Below are 20,639 nucleotides of genomic sequence, written 5' to 3' on the forward strand. Positions count from 1 at the left end.
CAGGGATACTGACCTGTAATTTTCTTTTCTTTGGTGTCCTTATCTGGTTTTGATATCAGGGTAATGCTGGTCTCATTAAATGAGTTGGAAGGCGTTACCTCCTCTTCTATTTTTTGGTAATTCATTGGTATCAATTCTTCTTTAAATGTTTAGTAGAATTCACCAGTGAAGCCATCTGGTTCTAGACCTTTGCTTGTTGGGAGGATTTTGATTACTGATTCAATCTTCTTACTAGTAATTGGTCTATTCAGATTTTGCATTTCTTCATGATAAAGTGTTGATAGGTGGTATGTTTCTAGGAATGTATCCATTTCTTCTAGGTTGCCCATTTTATTGGTGTATAATTGTTCATAGTGGTCTCTTATCCTTTGCATTTTTTGTGGTTATCAGTTGTAACATCTCCTCTTTCATTTCTCATTTTATTTATTTGAGCTCTGCCCTTTTTTCTTGGTGAGTCTAGCTAAAGGTTTATTTATCTTTTCAAAGAAGCAGCTCTTAGTTTCACTGATCTTTTCTATTGCCTTTTGAGTCTCTATTTCATTTATTTTCTCTCTGATCTTTGTTATTTCCTTCCTTCTACTAACTTTGGGCTTTGTTTTATTCTTTTTCCCGTTACTTGAGGTGTACGTTAGATGGTTTATTTCAGATTTTTCTTGATTCTTGAGCTAGGCAAGAATCACTATGAACTTCCCTCTTGGAACTGTTTTTGCTGTATCCCATACATTTTGGTATGTTGTATTTCCATTTTCATTTTTCTCAAAGTATTTTTTTGATTTCCCTTTTGATTTCTTTGTCAGTCCTTTGGTTGTTCAGTAGCAGGTTGTTTAATCTCCACATTTTTGCAATTTTTCCAGTTTTATTCTTGTAATTAATTTCTAGTTTCATACCATTGTGGTAAAAATAAAAAACTTTACAATCTCCATCTTCCTAAATTTGTTAAGACTTGGTTTTTGGCCTAACATATAATCTATCCTTGAGAAAGTTGTAGGTACAACTGAGGAGCAGATCTTCCGTTTTTGGATGGAATGTTCTATATACATCTATTAAGTCTATCTGATCTAAAGTGTCATTTAAGGTTGATGTTTCCATATTGATTTTCTGTCTAGATGATCTATCCATTGATGTGAGTGGGGTATTAAAGTTATCTACTATTATTGGATTGCTGTCTATTTCTCTCTTTAGGTCTGTTAATGTTTGCTTTATATATTTAGGTGCTCCTATGTTGGCTACATAAATATTTACAAATGTAATATCCTCTTGTTGGATTGATCCCTTTACTGTTATTTAATGCCCTTGTCTTTTATTATAGTGTTTATTTTAAAGTCTATTTTATCTGATATAAGTATAGCTACCCCAGGTTTCTTTTATCTAAAGTGAGTCTCTTGTGGGCAGCATATAGATTATTATTATTATTACTATTTTTGGCTGTGTTGCGTCTTCATTGCTGCACACAGGCTTTCTCTACTTGTGGCCAGTGGTGGCTACTCTTTGTTGGGGTGTGCAGGCTTCTCATCGTGGTGGCTTCTCTTGTTACAGAGCACAGGCTCTAGGCACATGGGCTTCAGTAGTTGCAGCTTGTGGGCTCTAGAGCACAGCCTCAGTAGCTGTGGTGCATGGGCTTAGTTGCTCTGTGGCATGTGGGACCTTCCTGGACCAGGGATCAAACCTGTGTCCCCTGCATTGGCAGGCAGATTCTTAACCATTGTGCTACCAGGGAAGTCCTGGTCTTATTTTTTTTAATCCATTCAGCTACTTTGTCTTTTTAGGGAAAGTTTAGTCCATTTAAAGAAATTATTGATAGGTATGTACTTATTGCCATTTTATTAACTGTTTTCTGAGTGTTTTGTAGTTCCTCTGTTCCTTTCTTCTTCTCTTGCTCTCTTCCTTTGTGGTTTGATGACTTTCTTTAGTGGTATGCTTAGATTCCTTTCTCATTAGTTTTTGTGTATATACTATTGGCTTCTGCTTTGGGGTTACCATGAGACTTACATATAACACTTACATTTATAACAGTATACTTTAAGTTGAAAACAACTTAAGTTTGAATGCACTAAAGCTCTACATTTTTACTCTCCCCCTAACACATTTTATATATTTATGTCATTTTACATCTTTTTATCTTGTGTATCACTTTAAAGATTCTCCTTTTATCTTTAACTTTAGACATTTTAATCATAATGTGTCTTGGTGTGGATCTCTTTGGGTTCATCTTTTTTGGAATTCTCTGGGTTTCCTGAATCTGGATGTCTTTCCTTTCCCAGGTTAGGGAAGTTTGCAGCCATACTTCTTCAAATAAGTTTTCTCTCCCTTTCTCTCCCTCTTCTCCTTCTGGGACCTCTATAATGTGAGTGTATTCTGCCTGATGTTGTCCCATAATTCCTTAACCTATCTTCACTTTTTAAAATCCTTTTTTGTTTTGCTGCTCTGCTTGGGTAAGTTCCACTGCCCTGATTTCAAGATCACTGATCCTTCCATCTGCTTCATCTAGTCTCCTGTTGAACCCGTCTACTGTATTTTTCAGTTGAGATTATTGTATTCTTTGGCTCTGTAATTTTAGTTTGGTACTTTCTTTAATTTTCTACCTTTTTGTTGAAGTTCTCACTGTGTTCATCCATGCTTCCCCCAAGTTTGTTGATCAACCTTATGACCATTATTTTGAACTCTCTATCAGGAGTTACTGATAATTACTTATCTATGTTTCACTAAGGTTTTTCTTTTTTTTTTCCCTGAGGTTTTATTTGGTTCTTTCATTTAGAACGTATTCCTCTGTTTTCCTCATTTTGCATGACTCTCTATGTTTCTATGTATTAGATGAAACAGCTACCTTCCCAGTGAAGGAGTGGCCTTATTAGGAGGTTCACCTTCATTCAACCTTGCCCTAGCAATGGTTGTGTCTTGGAGCTTTGTGATTGTCCAAGCAGCCTATTTTATTTTTAACAGCTTCTAGAGCTTAAGCATGTGCCAAGACCTGTCAGTGTCCCAACAGGAGGGATCTCAGCCAGCACCTAGTTTAAAGCTAGAGGCCAGACCTACAAGCAACAGCTTTTAAAGTATGCAAATATATACAATTGTATGGGACCACAATCGTAAACTCTGGTGGTCCCTAGACTAGGCAATCTGGAAACGTCCAATTGTTAAAGTCTGTGAGACTCAGGAACACAAGCTCCAATGGCCACCAGAGCCAGGCAATCAACGAGTGTCCCCCATGTGGCAGCTGCAAAAACTGGGGAACCAAAGGGCAGGAAGATAGAGCCCACCTTCTGAGGTCCCTAGAAAGGTTAACAGTCATCAATGAGATGTATGTTTAATTAGAAGCCTGCTTGTCAGGCTGCAGCTATGATGATGAGCTTATAGGCCTCTTTCACAGGAAGACTGATCTCCTGGGTCTGTTGCCTCTTCCTGGTGGAGGACGGTAGCTGTTTAAGAAGTCTTTCTCTGTTGGTTACAGTCCTGTGGGATCTGTGAGTATAAGCCATGATGACCTCCAGAGCCAAATGATATACAGGTGTCCCCTGGCAACAGCTACAAAAAAATTAGGGCACCAGACTAGGGAATTAGCTCCTTTCTGGGAGATACCATCAAGCTGTAGCAAGGCAGAGGGGGAGCTCAATGACTCATCCACCAGCCTCTGTTTCCTGAGTATTCCACAAGCCTCGAGCAGTATGCCAAACTAGAAGCCTTCCCCTCAAGCCAAAGCTTCTGGGCATGCAAATAGGCTTCTTTACCAGAAAGATGGGAGCTGTGTTTCAGTCTGCTATCTGTGCAGTGCCCTTGGGGTGGCAGACTACCAAGAATTGTCTCTCCAATTGTTACAGTTCCATCGGACCCAGGATGGAGCCCCACTATCCTTCAGAGCCAGGCACTCAAGGGGTGTCCCTCAGCTATGGTTGCAAAAACTGGGGCACCAGGTATATAAAAACCTGGGCACGAGACATGTGTAAAAGCTCCCCTCCAGGAGATACTGGCGCTGTGGAACATGGCAGAGGGAGAGCACAAAAGATGGCCTGCACTGAGAAAAAGAGAAAAAAGGAAAAAACTAAGCAAAACTGAAAAACCACTGTTTATTAGATTCCAACAGAGAGAAAACTTAGGGGAAAAGCAAAAAAAAGAAAAAGAAATTATACCTCTATATTTATTTTTCTTTGCCTGAATATTGAGATCAGACCATCATATTCATTTAGAGGCAAAGCCTTTGTTAAGTTTAGGGACAGCAAAGTTTCACACATGATGTTATAATATAATATATAATTATTATAATATAATATAACCAAAAATAAGAATATATATCTACCAGACAAAATGTTTAAAATTATAACTTTTCCCCAAAACCTAGGCCATTCAGTTCTATACCTTTGCACCAACATGATAAATGGTCTTAGGGACTTGAGCTTCAAAGTCACACAGATCTGGGTTTGAATTGCAGCCCCATCACTTACTCACTCTGTACTTTTGAACAAGCTACTTAATCTCTCTGTGTCTTCATTTCCTCATCTATTAAAATAGGGCCAATAATACCTCCCTGACAGAGTTGCTGTGAGGCTTACATGAGATCATCTATGAGAAGTACCTAGTACAAGGCCTTTCCCATAGGAGATGCCCACTCCTTCACCTCACTGGACACTGTTTATGTACAGCAGTGACAGACACATAAAAGATATACTAAAAATCCCAGAAAGTATTTATGAAAAAAAAGTATCATAAAAACTGAAAAAGAATTAATGAGATAGATACAAAAGTAAAATATTTAGTATTTAATAGGACACATATCCACCAAAGGGCATAAAGGGCAAAGAAAAATCAAGAGGTCGGTGTATAAAACAGATAAAGAGAAGGAGGAAAAATGTTCTGATGGAGAAAACAAGTGACAAGGTAAAGAGTGTCTTCAGTGGATGGAAGTGCATAAAGTTGACATTAAGAAGGAGAAGCAAACACAAGGACAGATGTTCAGGTCCCAGGTACTGCACACCAAAATATATTGAAAAAAACAAAAACTACATAAATGATAAGTTCTACTACCATTAAAAGGAGTGACATAGAGCCAGGGTAATGGAAGACCCTCGCAATGTCCCCCAGAGACCTCTCAGTGCAGTGGCCCTGGGTCTACTCCTCAGCAGGGCAGGAAATGTAAGAAGCAGCACACTCAACACAGTGAGGCTTCTCACACACTGACCCATGCTGGCAAAACTTATAGGAAATGATATATAGTTCAGACCAACAATTTACAGATTATAACAAGAAATATATTTTTCTATTTGAAGAGAATACTTAATGGTTTACTCTTCAGGATATGAGGAATACCAATTTTAAAAACTAGTAAAAACTAAGATTGGTAAAAATCAAAGTATCATTGGTCATTCAACAACAATCATATATCCAGCAAATATTTATTGAGCACTGACAGTATATGGTAGACACAAAGCTACATAAGCTTCAGCTACAAGGATTACTATGACATTGCCCTGCCCTTGACCATGGTAAAAGATACCTATAATACAATTACTTTCAGTATGAAAGACTAAGAAATATAGATACCATGCAAACAGAGCAATCCTACTTCAGGAGAACTAGGGAAAGGAAAAGGACAAATAAGCTGGATATTTTAAATTATCTTTCAAATATGAGCTTTCTAGACAAACAAGGGTTGAAAACCATTCCAAGAAGAGGAAAAGGAATATGCAAAGTACAAATCTGTGAAAATGTTTGCCATATACGGAAGCAATGTGGTAAGATCCTAGGATGTAGTAAGATCCTGAGATGGCCTTCCTGGTGTGTGGGGTGCAGACAATGGGAAATGGCAGGATATGAGGATTGAGAAAAGGTTGAGAAAAGCTGCATATACCAGGGTAGCATGTGGATTTTATCAATTAGACTAGTAGTCACTAAACTTGTGGATGTGCAAGCCAACTTGTGTACAAGATAATCCACTGAGTTGTGGAAAAAAGTTAGAATTTTTATATAAAAGAAAAAATTAAGCTTTAGTAAGATTTCATAAATGGATCAACACTGCAGCCTCATTCAATCTTAACATAAGGTGGTCATGTGTCACAAACTGTCCAAGTGGTATCTTGAAAAAAGAGTAGGGGTTCTACCACACGCAGGGAACCGTCAGCCTTTCATTCACTTTCAGGATATACATTACAGTTTCTACAGGACCAGCAAGATGTACTGAGTATACTATTTAACTAAAGTAACCATCAAATGGACACACTGCTTAAAAAGATTCTTGCAAAGAAGTCAGAGATTAAAGATAATACTATCAAGCCAACAAAAGCTGGAAACTAGGAAATGATAGAGCTGACACTTCTATACCCACTGTGAGCTATCCATCAGCCTCATTAAGAGAATAAGCTAATAAGAGGTCAGAAAATATTTTCAAAATTATCAGGAAGACCATTTGAAATAATGAATTTATAGACCTTAATAAGAATTCATTCACTCTTTCAAAATTTTACTGTGCAGGTATTATTCAATTTGCTAACAGTTAAAAAGCTGATAACAATCAATTTTGCCCTAAGGGTACAGTGTTCACTGAGAGTCTCACCAATTGATTGATTATAATGTCAGTCAAAATCCCAACAAGTTATTTTGTTTTGGGGTGAAACCTGACAAACAGATTCTAAAATCTATATAATGGTAATGCAAAGTTCAATCATCAGTCAAGATGATTTGATGATTTTTTTGATTAAAAAAAACCCACCAAGCTGCAAGGACTGCCTCCTGGATAGTAAGACACTTAGAAGGCCACATTAATGAAGACAATGTGGCATTGGCATAAAGATAGTGTCTTAGTGGGGAATCTCCAGAGAAAAGAACAGGAGATTATATAGATACATATAGAGAGACCTATTATAAGGAATTGGCTCACTTAATTATGAAGGCAAGCTGGAGACCCAAGAAAGCTGATAGTTTAGTTCTAGTCCAAATTTGAGGGCCTGAAACAAGAAAAGCCAATGGTTTCTGAAGACTGGCCGACTCAATACCTAGGAAGATCCAATGTTTTAGTTTGAATCTGAAGGCAGGGAAAAAACTCAGGTCCCAGTGCAAGCCCTGTCAAGCAGAAGGAATTCTCTTACTCATGGAAGTGTTCAGCCTTTTTGTTCTACTCAGCCCTTCAACTAACTGGATGAGGCCCACGCACATGAGGGAGGGTAACTGCTTTATTCAGTCTGTTGATTTATATGTTAATCTCATCTAAAAATACTCTCGCAGAAACATCCAGAATAATGTTTGACCAAATATCTGGGCACCCTATGGCCCATTCAAGTTGACACATAAAATTAAGCATCGCACATAGACAATGAGAACATTGGAGACATTTAGGATCAAACCTGCACATAAAAAGACATTTGATTTATGGTATTTCCCTCGTGGTCCAGTGGGTAAGACTCCGCGCTCCCAATGTAGGGGACCCAGCTTTGATCCCTGGTCAGGTAACTAGATCTCACATGCATGTCACAACTAAGAAGTCCCCATGAAGCAACTAAGACCAGGTGCTGCATAAATAAATAAATACTTAAAAAAATTACTTTAAAAAGACATTTAATTTATTACGAAAATAGCACCATAGCTCAGTGAGGTAAAAAGACTTTTCAATGATGGTGTTGGGACAATGGGGTATCCATGTGGAAGCAAAGTGAAAAGGAACTCCTACCTTAGACCACACAATGAAACAGTTACAGGTAGATCATTGACCTAAATGGGAAAGGCAAACCAATACACTTTTAGAAGATAATGTGAAAGGTCTTCATGACCCTGAAGTGGGGATACATTTTCTTAAATAAGATACAAAGTTATTAACCAAAAAGGAGAAGACTGATAAATCTGACAACAATAAAATTTTAAATGTCTTTCTTAAAAGAAGGTAAGACAGGTACTTCAGAGGCCAGCCCAAGCCCATGTTGTTACCTGTGCTTCTGACTGACTGGCTACATTGCGACTGGAGGTCCCAATGACCCCCTCCAACTCAGGATGCTAATCCCAAACCCAGATTATTACCTGTACTTCTGACCGACTGGCTAAATCAGAGGTTCCCACAACCCCCTCACTGGGTTCAACTAATTTGTTAGAGTGGCTCACAGAATTCAAGAAACGCACTTATATACTAGATTACTGATTTCTTATAAAAGGATATTAAAGGATACAAGTCAACAGTCAGATGAAGAGATGCATAGGGCAAGGTTCCAAACAGAGAAGCTTCTGTCCTTATACAGCTTGGGGCCTGTCAAGGTGGCATGCAGAAATATTCTGCTTCCCCCATGTGGAAGCTCTCTGAAAAGGGGCCAAAAAGTGGTCCTCTGGGTTTTTATGGAGGCTTCGTTATATAGTCATGATTGACTAAATCACTGGCTAATGGCAACTGCTTCAACCTCAAGCCCCTCTCCCCTCGCAGGAAACCAGATGGTGGGACTGAAAGTTCCAACTCTCTAGTCACAAGGTTGGTTCTCCTGCCAAGCAGCCCTCATCCTCAGGTGCCCTCCAAAAGTCACCTTATTAACATAACACAAGACACCTTTTATCACTCTCAACACTTAGGCGATTCCAAGAGTTTTGGCAGCTGTGAGCCAGGAACTGCAGACGAAGACCAAATATAAATAAAAAATATATTTTGGTCATCTGAATGACCAGACATATATTTCTTATAAATCACAATATCTCGAATACATACTGCATTATTCCATTTTTACCAAGATAAAATAACAGGCCAAACTGCATAACTAAGTGGTAAAACCATAAAGCAAGGTAAGTAAAAGTCAGGCTAGTAGTAACTGCTAGCAAGGCACATAAGGGCATATAAATAGGAAGGGGCACTTGGGAGCTTCTAGGAGGGAGACAATGTTCCATTCTATTTCCTGACCTGGGTGGTAGTTGAAAGGGTATTTATTTGCAACAATTCGTTAAGCTTGGCATTTATGCTTCATGCACGTTTCTGCATGTTGGTTAGATTTTGTACTTTAAAAGGGTTTTGTTTTTTTTTAATTCTAAAGAATGAAGTAGAGGACTGAAGCAATACAGGAACATCTGGATATTGCTTACTACTGCATTTAAAGGGAATAAAGATTGAATAAAACCCTTTTGACTGATCTCCACTCCTGGTATTCTGCCATTTTCTTCTCATCAGAATAAAATACAATACTGGTATGGTCTTGCCCAAAGAACATAAGTAGTTCCTAAATTTGGCAGACCCAGAGGCCTTCCCTTTGGATTATAAACTCTGAGAACAGACTGTCTTTAGATCCACTACTGTATCCTCAACTTCTTTAATAGTGCCAGGCAAACAGTAGGTTCTCAAAAAGCATCTGTTCAATGGATTCACTGGTAAAACTAAATTTTTCAAGAACCAAATATTCCAAAAAGATGTGAAAGAGTCCTGTGACTTCAACCAGTCTCTAAGAGCTGTAAGAAGAGCCATAGAGACAGTGTTATTTAACAGTACATTTGAGGTTACTAGTAAGACTCCAAAAAAATTAATGTATTTCCAACATAACATATTAACAAAGGCTAACATATGGCAAGCATCAAACAATTTCTAGGACAGGTGCAGAATTTGCCTCTGCGCCATCTTCCATTGGATGCTGTTTGTGCCGTCACTGGAGGGCTGGCAAGATGACTGAGTTGAAGGATGTGAGCTCACCCTTTCCTACAAAAACACCAAAATCACAACTAACTGCTGAAAAACCACTAACAAAAAAAACACTGAAACCTGACAATAAAGATACCCTACATCCAAAGACAAAAAAGAAGCCACAACAAGATGGTAGGAGGGGCACAATCAACGATAAAATCAAATCCCATATCCACCTGGTGGGCAACCCACAAACTGGAAAATAATTACACCACAGAAGTTCTCCCACAGGAATGAAAGTCCTGAGCCCCACGTCAGGCTTCCAAGCCTGCGGGTCTGGCAACAGGAGGAGGAACCCCCAGACAATCGGTTTTGAAGGCCAGTGGGGTTTGACTGCAGGATTCCACAGGACTGGGGGAAAAAGAAACTCCACTCTTGGGGGGCTCACACAAGGTCCCATGCTCACCAGGACCCAGGGAAAAAAGTAGTGACCTCATAAGAGACTGGGCCAAACCTGCCTGCTAGTATTGGATGGTCTCCTGCAGAGGCAAGGGACGGATGTGGCTCACTGAGGAGGAAAAAAACACTGGCAGCAGAGTTCTGGTGAGTACTCATTCACGTGAGCCTTTCTGGAGGTCACCATTTCCTCCCCAAGGCCTAGCCCTACCCAACAGCCTGTAGGCTCCAGTGCTGGGCACCTCAGGCCAAACAACAAACAGGGCGGGAACACAGCCCCACCCATCAGCAGTTAGGCTGCCTGAAGTCTTCCCGAGCATGGCCCTGCTCACCAGAGGGACAAGACCCAGATCTACCCACCAGTGGGCAGTAATCAGAACCTCCCATCAAGAATCCGGCACAAGCCTCTTAGATAGCCTCATCCACCAGACGGCAGACAGCAGAAGCAAGAAGAACTACAATTCTGCAGCCTGTGGAACAGAAACCGCAATCACAGAAAGTTAGACAAAGTAAGAGGGCAGAGGATCATGTCCTACATGAAGGAACAAGATAAAACCCCAGAAGAACAACTAAGTGAAGTGGAGATAGGCTATCTTCCGGAAGAAGAATTCAGAGTAATGATAGTGAAGATGATATAAGATCTCAGAAAAACAAAGGAGGCAGAGTTTGAGAAGATGCAAGAAATGTTTAACAGAGACCTAGAAGAACTAAAGCACAAACAAACAGAGATGAACAACACAATAACTGAAATGAAAAATACACTAGAAAGAATCAATAGCAGAGTAACTGAGGCAGAAGAACGGATAAGTGAGCTGGAAGACAGAATGGTGGAAATCACTACTGCAGAACAGTATAACAAGAATGAAAAGAAATGAAGACAGTCTAAGAGACCTCTGGGACAACATTAAATGAACCAACATTTGCATTACAGGGTTCCCAGAAGGAGAAGAGGGAGAGAAAGGGCCTGAGAAAATATTTGAAGAGATAATAACAGAAAACTTCCCTAACATGGGAAAGGAAACAGTCACCCAAGTCCAGGAAGTGCAGAGAGCCTCAGGCAGGATAAACCCAAGGAGGAACATGCCAAGGCACATAGTAATCAAATTGACAAAAGTTAAACAAAGAAAAAATATTAAAAGCAACAAATAACATACAAGGGCACTCCCATAAGGTTATCAGCTGATTTCTCAGCAGAAACTCTGCAGGCCAGAAGGGAGTGGTACGATATATTTAAAGTGATGAAAGGGAAGAAAGTGCAACCAAGAACACTCTATCCAGCAAGGCTCTCATTCAGATTCGACAGAGAAATCAAAACCTTTACAGACAAACAAAAGCTAAGAGAATTCAGCACCACCAGACCAGCTTTGCAACAAATGCTAAAAAACTTCTCTAAGCGGAAAAGAAAAGGCCACTATTAGAAAGAAGGAAATTATGAATGGAAAAGCTCACTGGTAAAGGCAAGCATAAAGTAAAGGTAGGAAGTCATCTGCACAGAAATATGATATCAAACCAGCAATTGTCAGAAGAAGACAGCACAAATGTTGGATATTGGAAATGCATTTGAAATTAAAAGACCAGCAACTTAAAACAATCTTTTTTATATATAGACTGCTATATCAAAACCTCATGGTAAAAGCAAACTGAAAATCTACAATAGATATGCATTTCTTTAAATGTAAATGGATCAAATGCTCCAACCAACAGACACATACTGGCTGAATGGATACAAAAACAAGACCAATAATATATATGCTGTCTACTAGAGACCCACTTCAGATCTAGGGACACATACAAACTGAAAGTGAGGGAATGGAAAAAGGTATTCCAGGCAAATGAAAATCAAAAGAAAGCTGGAATAGCAATACAGACAAAATAGACTTTAAAATAAAAACTGTTACAAGAAACAAAGAAGGACACTACATTATGATCACAGGATCAATCCAAGAAGATATAACAATTGTAAATATATATGCACCCCAACATAGCAACGTCCCAATATATAAGGGAACAGCCATAAAAGGAGGAATCTACAGTAACACAATAATAGTGGGAGGCTTTATTTATTTATTTATTTTTATTGGAGTAGAGTTGCTTTACACTGCTGTGTCAGTTTCTGCTGTACAACAAAGTGAATCAGCCATACGTATACACATATCCCCTCTTTTTTGGATTTCCTTCTCGTTAAGGTCACCACTGAGCACCGAGTGGAATTCCCTGTGTTATACAGTGAGATCTCATTAGTTTTCTATTTTATACACAGTAGTGTATGTATGTCAATCCCAATCTCCCAATTCATCCCACCCCCTCTTTCCCCCTTTGTATCCATAAGTTTGTTCTCTACGTCTGTGTCTCTATTTCTGCTTTGCAAATAAGATCATCTATACCATTTTTCTAGATTCCAGTAGTGGGGAACTTTAACACCCCACTTTAATCAATGGACAGGTCATCCAGACAGATGATCAACAAGGAGACACAGGCCTTAAATGTCACATTAGACCAGATGGACTTTATCGATATTTATACAGCATTCTATCCAAAAGTAGCAGAATACACATTCTTCTCAAGTGCACATGAAGCATTCTCCAGGAATGATCACATGCTGGGACACAAAGCAAGCCTTAGTAAATTTAAGAAAACTGACATCATATCAAGCATCTTTTCTGACCACAGTGCTCAGAAATTAGAAATCAACTACAAGAAAAAAATTGTAAAAACACAAACACATGGAGGCTAAACAATATGCTACTAAACAACCAATGGATCACTGAAGAAATCAAAGAGGAAATCAAAAACTACCAAGAGACAAATGCAAACGAAAACACAATGATCTAAAACCTATGGGATACAGCAAAAGCAGTTCTAAGAGGGAAGTGTATAGCAATACAATCTTACCTCAGGAAACAAGAAAAGTCACAAACAACCTAACCTTACACCTAAAGCAATTAGAGAAAGAAGAACAAACAAAACCCAAAGTTAGTAGAAGGAAAGAAAACATAAAGATCAGAGCAGAAATAAATGAAATAGAAATGAAGAAAACAATAGCAAAGGTGCATGAATAAAAGCCGGTTCTTTGAAAAGATAAATTAGTGAGACTCATCAAGAAAAAAAGGGAGAGGGCCCAAATCAATAAAATTAGAAATGAAAAACAAGAAGTTACAATGGACCCCACAGAAATACAAAGGATCATAACAGACTACTACAAGCAACGATATGCCAATAAAACTGACAACCTGGAAGAAATGGATAAATTCTTAGAAAGGTACAACCTCCCAAAACTGAACCAAGAAGAAACAGAAAATATGAACAGACCAATCACAAGTACTGAAATTGAAACTGTGATTTAGAAACTCCCAAAAAACAAAAGTCCAGGACCAGATAGCTTCAGAGGCAAATTCTATCAAACATTTAGAAAAGAGCTAACACCTACCCTTCTGAAACTATTCCAAAAATTACAGAGGAAGGAGTACTCCCAAACTCATTCTATGAGGATACCATCACCCTGATACCAAAACCAGACAAAGATACTACAAAAAAAGAAAATTACAGGCCAATATCACTGATGAACAGATGCAAAAATCTTCAACAAAATACTAGCAATCTGAATCCAACAATACATTAAAAGAATCATACACAGGGCTTCCCTGGTGGCACAGTGGTTGAGAGTCCACCTGACGATGCAGGGGACACAGGTTCGTGCCCTGGTCCGAGAAGATCCCACATGCCGTGGAGCGGCTGGGCCCGTGAGCCATGGCCACTGAGCCTGTGCGTCCGGAGCCTGTGCTCCGTAACGGGCGAGGCCACAGCAGTGAGAGGCCCGCGTACCGCAAAAAAAAAAAAAAAAAGAATCATACACAATAATGATCAAGTGGGATTTATCCCAGGGATGCAAGGGTTTTTCATTATCTGCAAATCAATCAGTGTGATACACCACATCAACAAGCTGAAGAATAAAAACCATATGATCATCTCAATAGATGCAGAAAAAGGCTGTGACAAAATTCAACACCGATTTATGATAAAAACTCTCCGGAAAGTGGGCATAGAGGGAACATACCTCAACATAATAATGGCCACATATGACAAACCCACAGCTAACACCATACTCAACAGTGAAAAGCTGAAAGCACTTCCTCTAAGATCGGGAACAAGACAAGGATGTCCACTCTCACCACTTTTATTCAATATAGCTTTGGAAATCCTAGCCATGGCAATCAGAGAAGAAAAAGAAATAAAAGGAATCCAAATGGGAAAAGAAGTAAAACTGTCACTGTTTGCAGATGACATGATACTATACACAGATAATCCTAAAGATGCCACCAGAAAACTACTAGAACTCATCAATGAATTCAGTAAAGTTGCAGAATACAAAATTAATACACAGAAATCTGTTCTATACACTAACAACGAAAGATCAGAAAGAGAAATTAAAGAAACAATCCCATTTACCAACACATCATAAAGAACAAAATACCTAGGAATAAACCTACCTAATGAGACAAAAGACCTGTACTCCAAAAACTGTAAGATGCTGATGAAAGAAATCAAAGATGACACAAACAGATGGAAAGATATACGATGTTCTTGGATTGCAAGAATCAATATTGTCAAAATGACTATACCACCCAAGGCAATCTACAGATTCAATACAATCCCTATCAAAGTATCAATGGCATTTTTCAGAGAACTAGAACAAAAAAAATCTCAAAATTTGTATGGAGACACAAAAGTCCCCAAATAGTCAAAACAGTCTTGAAAAAGAAAAATGGAGCTGGAGGAATTAGGCTCCCTGACTTCAGACTATACTATAAAGCTACAGTCATGAAAACAGTATGGTACTGGCATAAAAACAAAACTATAGATCAATGGAACAGGATAGAAAGCCCAGAAATAAATCCATGCACCTATGGTCAATTAATCTATGAAAAAGGAGGCAAGACTAGACAATGGAGGAAAGACAGTCTCTTCAATAAATGATGCTGGGAAAACTGGAGAGGTACATGGAAAAAAGTGAAATTAGAACACTCTTTATCACCACAGACAAAAATAAACTCAAAATGGATTAAAGACCTAAATGTAAGACTGGGTACTACAAAACTCTTAGAGGAAAACATAGGCAGAACACTCTTTGACATAAACCACAGCAATGTCTTTTCCAAGCTGTCTCCTAGAGTAATGGAAATAAAAACAAAAATAAACAAATGGGACCTAATTAACTCAAAAGCTGTTGCACATCAATGGAAACCATAAACAAAATGAAAAGACAACGCACACAATGGAAGAAAATATTTGCAAACGATGTGACCAACAAGGGATTATTCTCCAAAATTTACAAACAGCTCATGCAGCTCAGTATCAAAATAACAAACAACCCAATCAAAAAATGGGCAGAAGATCTAAATAAACATTTTTCCAAAGAAGAAATACAGATGGTCAAAAAGCACATGAAAAGATGCTCAACATCACTAATTATCAGAGAAATGCAAATCAAAACTACAATGAGGTATCACCTCACACCAGTGAGAATGGCCATCATCAAAAAATCTACAAACAATAAATGCTGGAGAGGGTGTGGAGAAAAGGGAACTCTCCTACACTGTTGGCGGGAATGTAAATTGGTACAGCTACTATGGAGAACAGTTATGGAGGTTCCTTAAGAAACTAAAAATAGAGCTATCATATTATCAAGCAATCCCACTCCTGGGCATATATCCAGAGAAAAATACAGTTCAAAAGAATACATGCACCCCAATGTCAACTGCAGTGCTGTTTACAATAAGCAAGACATGGAAGCAGCCTAAATGGCCATCAACAGAGGAGTTGATGAAGAAGATGTGGTACATATATACTATGGAATATTACTCAGCCATTAAAAAGAATGAAATTATGCCATTTGAAGCAACATGGATGGGCCTGGAGATCATCATAATAAGTGAATTAAGTCAGACAGAGAAAGACAAATGTCACATGATATCGCTTATATGTGAAATCTTTAATACAAATGATAGAAATGAACTTATTTACAAAACAGAAGTTGACTCACAGACTTAGAGGACGAGGAGGAGGGACTGATTTGGAGTTTGGCATTGACATTTACACACTGCTATATTTAAAACATAACCAACAAGGACCTACCATATAGCACAGGGAATGCTGCTCAATATTCTGTAATAACCGAAATGGGAAAAGAATTTGGAAAAGAATAGATACATGTATATGTATAACTGAATCACTCTGCTGTACACCTGAAACTAACACAACATTGTTAATCAACTATGCTCCAATATAAAATTTTTTTAAATGACAAGTATAAGAAAATTCAGAGGAATAAAGTTAACTAGGCATTCAGCAAAATCAAAACACACAAAAAACCCAGAATTTCTATTATATCTCTGTCCTAAAAATACAACTGATCAATTCAGTCTAACATATTCAAATTTAATAATTAACATGAATTTTTACTGCATTTTAGAATTTATAGAAGAAATTCTTTGTTTTTGACTCAGGGTGTTTCAATCACATTTGTGATGCTCCAGAAACACAGAATGACCCAAGATTTTATTACCACAATTAAAACAGGCTAGCATATATCAGGTAGTAAGTAAATGCTCACTGAATGAAACTAACAAATATTATTAAAATATGGCTTGTTATATAGTTTTAGAAGGATACTTTATGACAATTACACATTTTTAAAGTGTAATATGTCACTCTTTAACTTTTATGGAGAAAATATCACTTTTAGGATAAAAGAAAGTATACCCAAGATATGTACAATTGATTCATAAACTAGCAACCATCTTCTGTCTCGCTGCATTTACAGGCAACATTATACAATTATGAAGGTACTGATTTGTGATAGGTATATGTAATTAGCTTTAGACTGCTAAAAGTTAAATAATTAATATTATTCCTACACATCATTTTTTTTATCAGTTAATATTACAGGTTTGCCTAGTACAACGATGAGGGAAACTGTTTTCCTAGTCTCTTAAGTGCTCAACTCCTCTCTAGTGGCACCATCTTCTCAGAGTAAAGCAGATTCAGAACCATCTCTATTTCAATCAACTTTCTCTCCTTCCTTCACTGCCAAGTTTCTTCAAAGGGTAATCAAAGTTTATTACCTCTGCTTCCTCACCTCCCCATCATTCCTCAGTATCTATAGCAGCCTGGCTACTTCCCTCAACCTCCCACTAAACCTGTTCTCACCAAAGTCATTCCTCCTTAGTGGCTAAATCCAAGTAGTGCTTTTCAGTCCTTATCTTGCTCTTTCAATTCTTTATGCTCTACAATTGCTGTGTCTAATACAGTGACAACTAGCCACATGAGGCTACTCATCACTTTCAAATGTAACAGGTACAATGAAGAAAAATGAATTTTTAACTTTTAAAATTTTAATTAAATTTAAATTTGAAAACAGACACATGATTCAGCTTTAAGTTTCTTTGAAACAATTTGGGTATGTGAACCTACTTTTTCAACTGTATATTTTATAAAACAAATCAAGAATTTCCAATGAAAATTTAGCCTCTGAATTAAGATGTAACATATACACTGAATTAAGTATAACATATATACTGGATCTCAATGACTCAGTATAAAAAAGATTATAAAATGATCACATTAATAATTTTTATATTGATTACATATTTTAATAATGGTATTTCGGATATACTGGGTTAAATAAAATAATCATTAAAATTAGTCTCAACTTTTTCTTTTTACATTTCTTAAAGCAGGTACTAGAAAACTGAAAATTATCTATGTAGAATATACTTTGTTTCTATTGGACAGTGGCGTGCTATAGCATTAGATATAAATGACCACTCATTCCTTCTTAAAATGCTGCTGCTTTTCTCCTTCTTCTTGGACTCCCCCTTTCTAGAGTGCAGTGTAACTTATTCTTCCACTCACTCCTTAAATGCCAGTGTCTCCCAAGGTTGTCCCTAGGCCCTTTCCCCTCCTCACACTAGGCACTTTCCTTGGGTGATCTCACCCTCACGCATGGCTCCCACTGTTCCTGTACCCTGAGGACTGTCAACCCTCTATGTGCAAATCAGCCCCTCTCCTGAAAACATTAAGTTCAACTCGGCCTACACCTAAGTACACCTGCACTTAATTTGCCGTTACATCCTTACATATTTACCTTATTAATATCATAAATGTGGTCCCTCTTTTCCATTTCATTCAGGCCTTCATGATTTCTCACTTTTACCACTACAATTGCTTTGAAAGTGCTATCCCTGGCACCTTCCAAAGCAACTTCCTTTTGCTGGTAAGTTTCTAAAATTCACACCTAGCCATATGATTTCTCTATTTAAAATACTTCGGTGGTTTCCCCACTGCCTTCAAGTTAAAATAAAAACTTCTTCTAATCATACATAAGGCTATATGCTTCATCATCAACCCTATAAAATCCCAAGCTCAGGGATATCTAAGCACCTGCAGTTTCCTGAATACAGCATTTGCTTCCTCACCACCATTCTTTGCACATGCTCTTTTTGCTGGCAGGAATACCGCTCCTAAAACTCTATCCTGTTCTCTTAGTCATCCTTCAAAACTCAGCTGATATATCATCTCTCCCAGGAAACATCTCCAAACCACCAAGTCTGAACAAGTGTCCCTCCTCTGTGTCACCATCACCCCTATACACAGCTCTACCAATAACCCAATGACACTGCCCTAGAATGACCTGGTTACTAGTCTGTAAACTCCCTGAAGGTAGGAATTAAGTGTTTTAACTTTACCTCCCTGTGCTACACTTAATGAGCACCTATTTATTAAATGGACACAATATTAAATAAGGGAAACCCACAGAATAAACTGCAAGGCTAGAAACTTAAAACTAGGCTAATATAAGTCACGAGTTAAATGAAGAAAGTTAACCTAATCACTCTAAAAACACTTTATAAGATGGCCTATTTCTGGACTTAATGAGCTAGCCAATAAAAATATATATCCTAAATAACACTAAAATAGCAAATACTCAACAAAAGCAATAATTTAAAAAACTGAAAACTAAGTATGTTATTCTATTTCTATAGCCTTGTTTTTCATACCTTTTCTTCCCTAATTCTACTTATCAGTTCCTTCCTTCAGCTCTTTAATTTTCCTTCCAGTTAAATGTTGCATTTTTTCCTTCCCTTGCCCAATCCTTTTCACTTCTACTGTTCCTCCAATTCTTCTTTTAATCTAACAAAAATGCAAATACTGTCTTTGTCATCTCTGTCAGCAATTCTGTATAAAACAAAGGAATGGTAAAAAGCAGTGAACGGAATGATATCACCAGTCAGATTGGTAGACAAAACCATATGCATTAATCTGGGTGGTTGGTTTCATAATACTAAGCAGCTAATCTAGACCATATGCATAGTAAGTGGAGTCTGACAGGCATCAGCAAGTCCTTGAGGTTATTGCAGCGGGGCAGTGGGGGGTAAGAGAAAAGACCAGCCAACTTGCTGGTGGTGAGGGCAGCTACAGCACAGCCTTACAACATTCTCCTACTTGTGCCCACCATTCAAGAGGAAGCAGAAACAGGGAATTCAGGCAGCTGTCAGCTATCTGGACTAGCACGGTCAGGTAACCGATTTAACGGTGTTTGCAGCATTAGCCAACCAGCCCTAGACGCTAGTCTGAGCACACTGGCCAGGGCACCAACTTCAGGACACAAAATAAAGACTGCTGCTCCCAGGGCACTTCTGAATTTTAGTTTTACTACAGAATAGATTCTGAGAGAGGCAGAGAAGTACCTGAAGAGAAATTATATAAGTATATAAAGTAGGTTGGTAGGAAGAAACAATTGTTAGAAGGAAGGAGAGTACATTCTTTTAAGTTACCTGAGAGTAACTTTCTAAAACCACTCAACATTAGTTCTTGAAGGCATGGGGAAGTTCACCCTGAGGACCTATCTCTTAAGGAATTCGCAATCAAACAAAAATGAAATCTCTTGAAAAGCTTTACAAGTTTAACAGTGAAGGATGTGTCTGAAAAAGTTTCTGGACTGTCAAAGCAGCACCTTTATTGAATTCAAAGCAGTATAGTGCAAGATTTATTTTTACCCGTGTCCAGGAGTTAAGCTTTGATTCTCCAGAATTCTGTGGATCTTTCTTAATCAGACAACACAAGCACCATATTAGAATTTTTTGGCTTTCATCTGCAAAAAGGAAAACTAAAATGAGTAGGTTTTATCAAATAGAAAGAAAAGATAATCAATATAAAATTTGTAACATTATATACTAAAGGAAATATATTTATTATATTTTAGGAAAATCACAAACTACTAAGTTCATAGAACAAGCATCCAGGACCATGTATGAAACTTTGTGGTTTTTTTCCTTCTTGTGGGTTCAGGATCACTTATGCTTAGCCCTTGTGAGGTCAATTCTCTTTCTGTCATAGCAGCAATTTTTAAAGCCAAAAGAGAATGATGGAAAGAACTAAAAGAACTAGCTTTTTTCAAGATCAGTTCTTTATTTTATATTCAAACCATTAGTAATTTCAACCTTTTTAAGGCAATATCACTGCCATAAGCAGTAGTCAATATTTCTGATTTAATCAAATTGGCCAAAATACCCCCACTTGTTAAAAATAAATTTAACAAAAAGAATTGTTTTAAAATACATTC

General features: G+C 37.9%; 1 protein-coding gene across 3 annotated transcripts in view; it reads right to left on the reverse strand.

The window, feature by feature from the left end:
• Positions 1 to 20,639, reverse strand: part of FANCC (FA complementation group C) — a 275,783-nt gene that overhangs the window by 158,950 nt on the left and 96,194 nt on the right. For all 3 annotated transcript variants that reach the window (XM_032636446.1, XM_032636444.1, XM_032636445.1), the window contains one exon: positions 20,074 to 20,168. In XM_032636446.1, the coding sequence (XP_032492337.1) occupies positions 20,074 to 20,168 (95 nt within the window). The remainder of the gene's footprint in view (positions 1 to 20,073; positions 20,169 to 20,639) is intronic.

Source organism: Phocoena sinus, chromosome 6 (assembly GCF_008692025.1).
Source record: "Phocoena sinus isolate mPhoSin1 chromosome 6, mPhoSin1.pri, whole genome shotgun sequence".
Lineage (NCBI taxonomy): Eukaryota > Metazoa > Chordata > Mammalia > Artiodactyla > Phocoenidae > Phocoena > Phocoena sinus.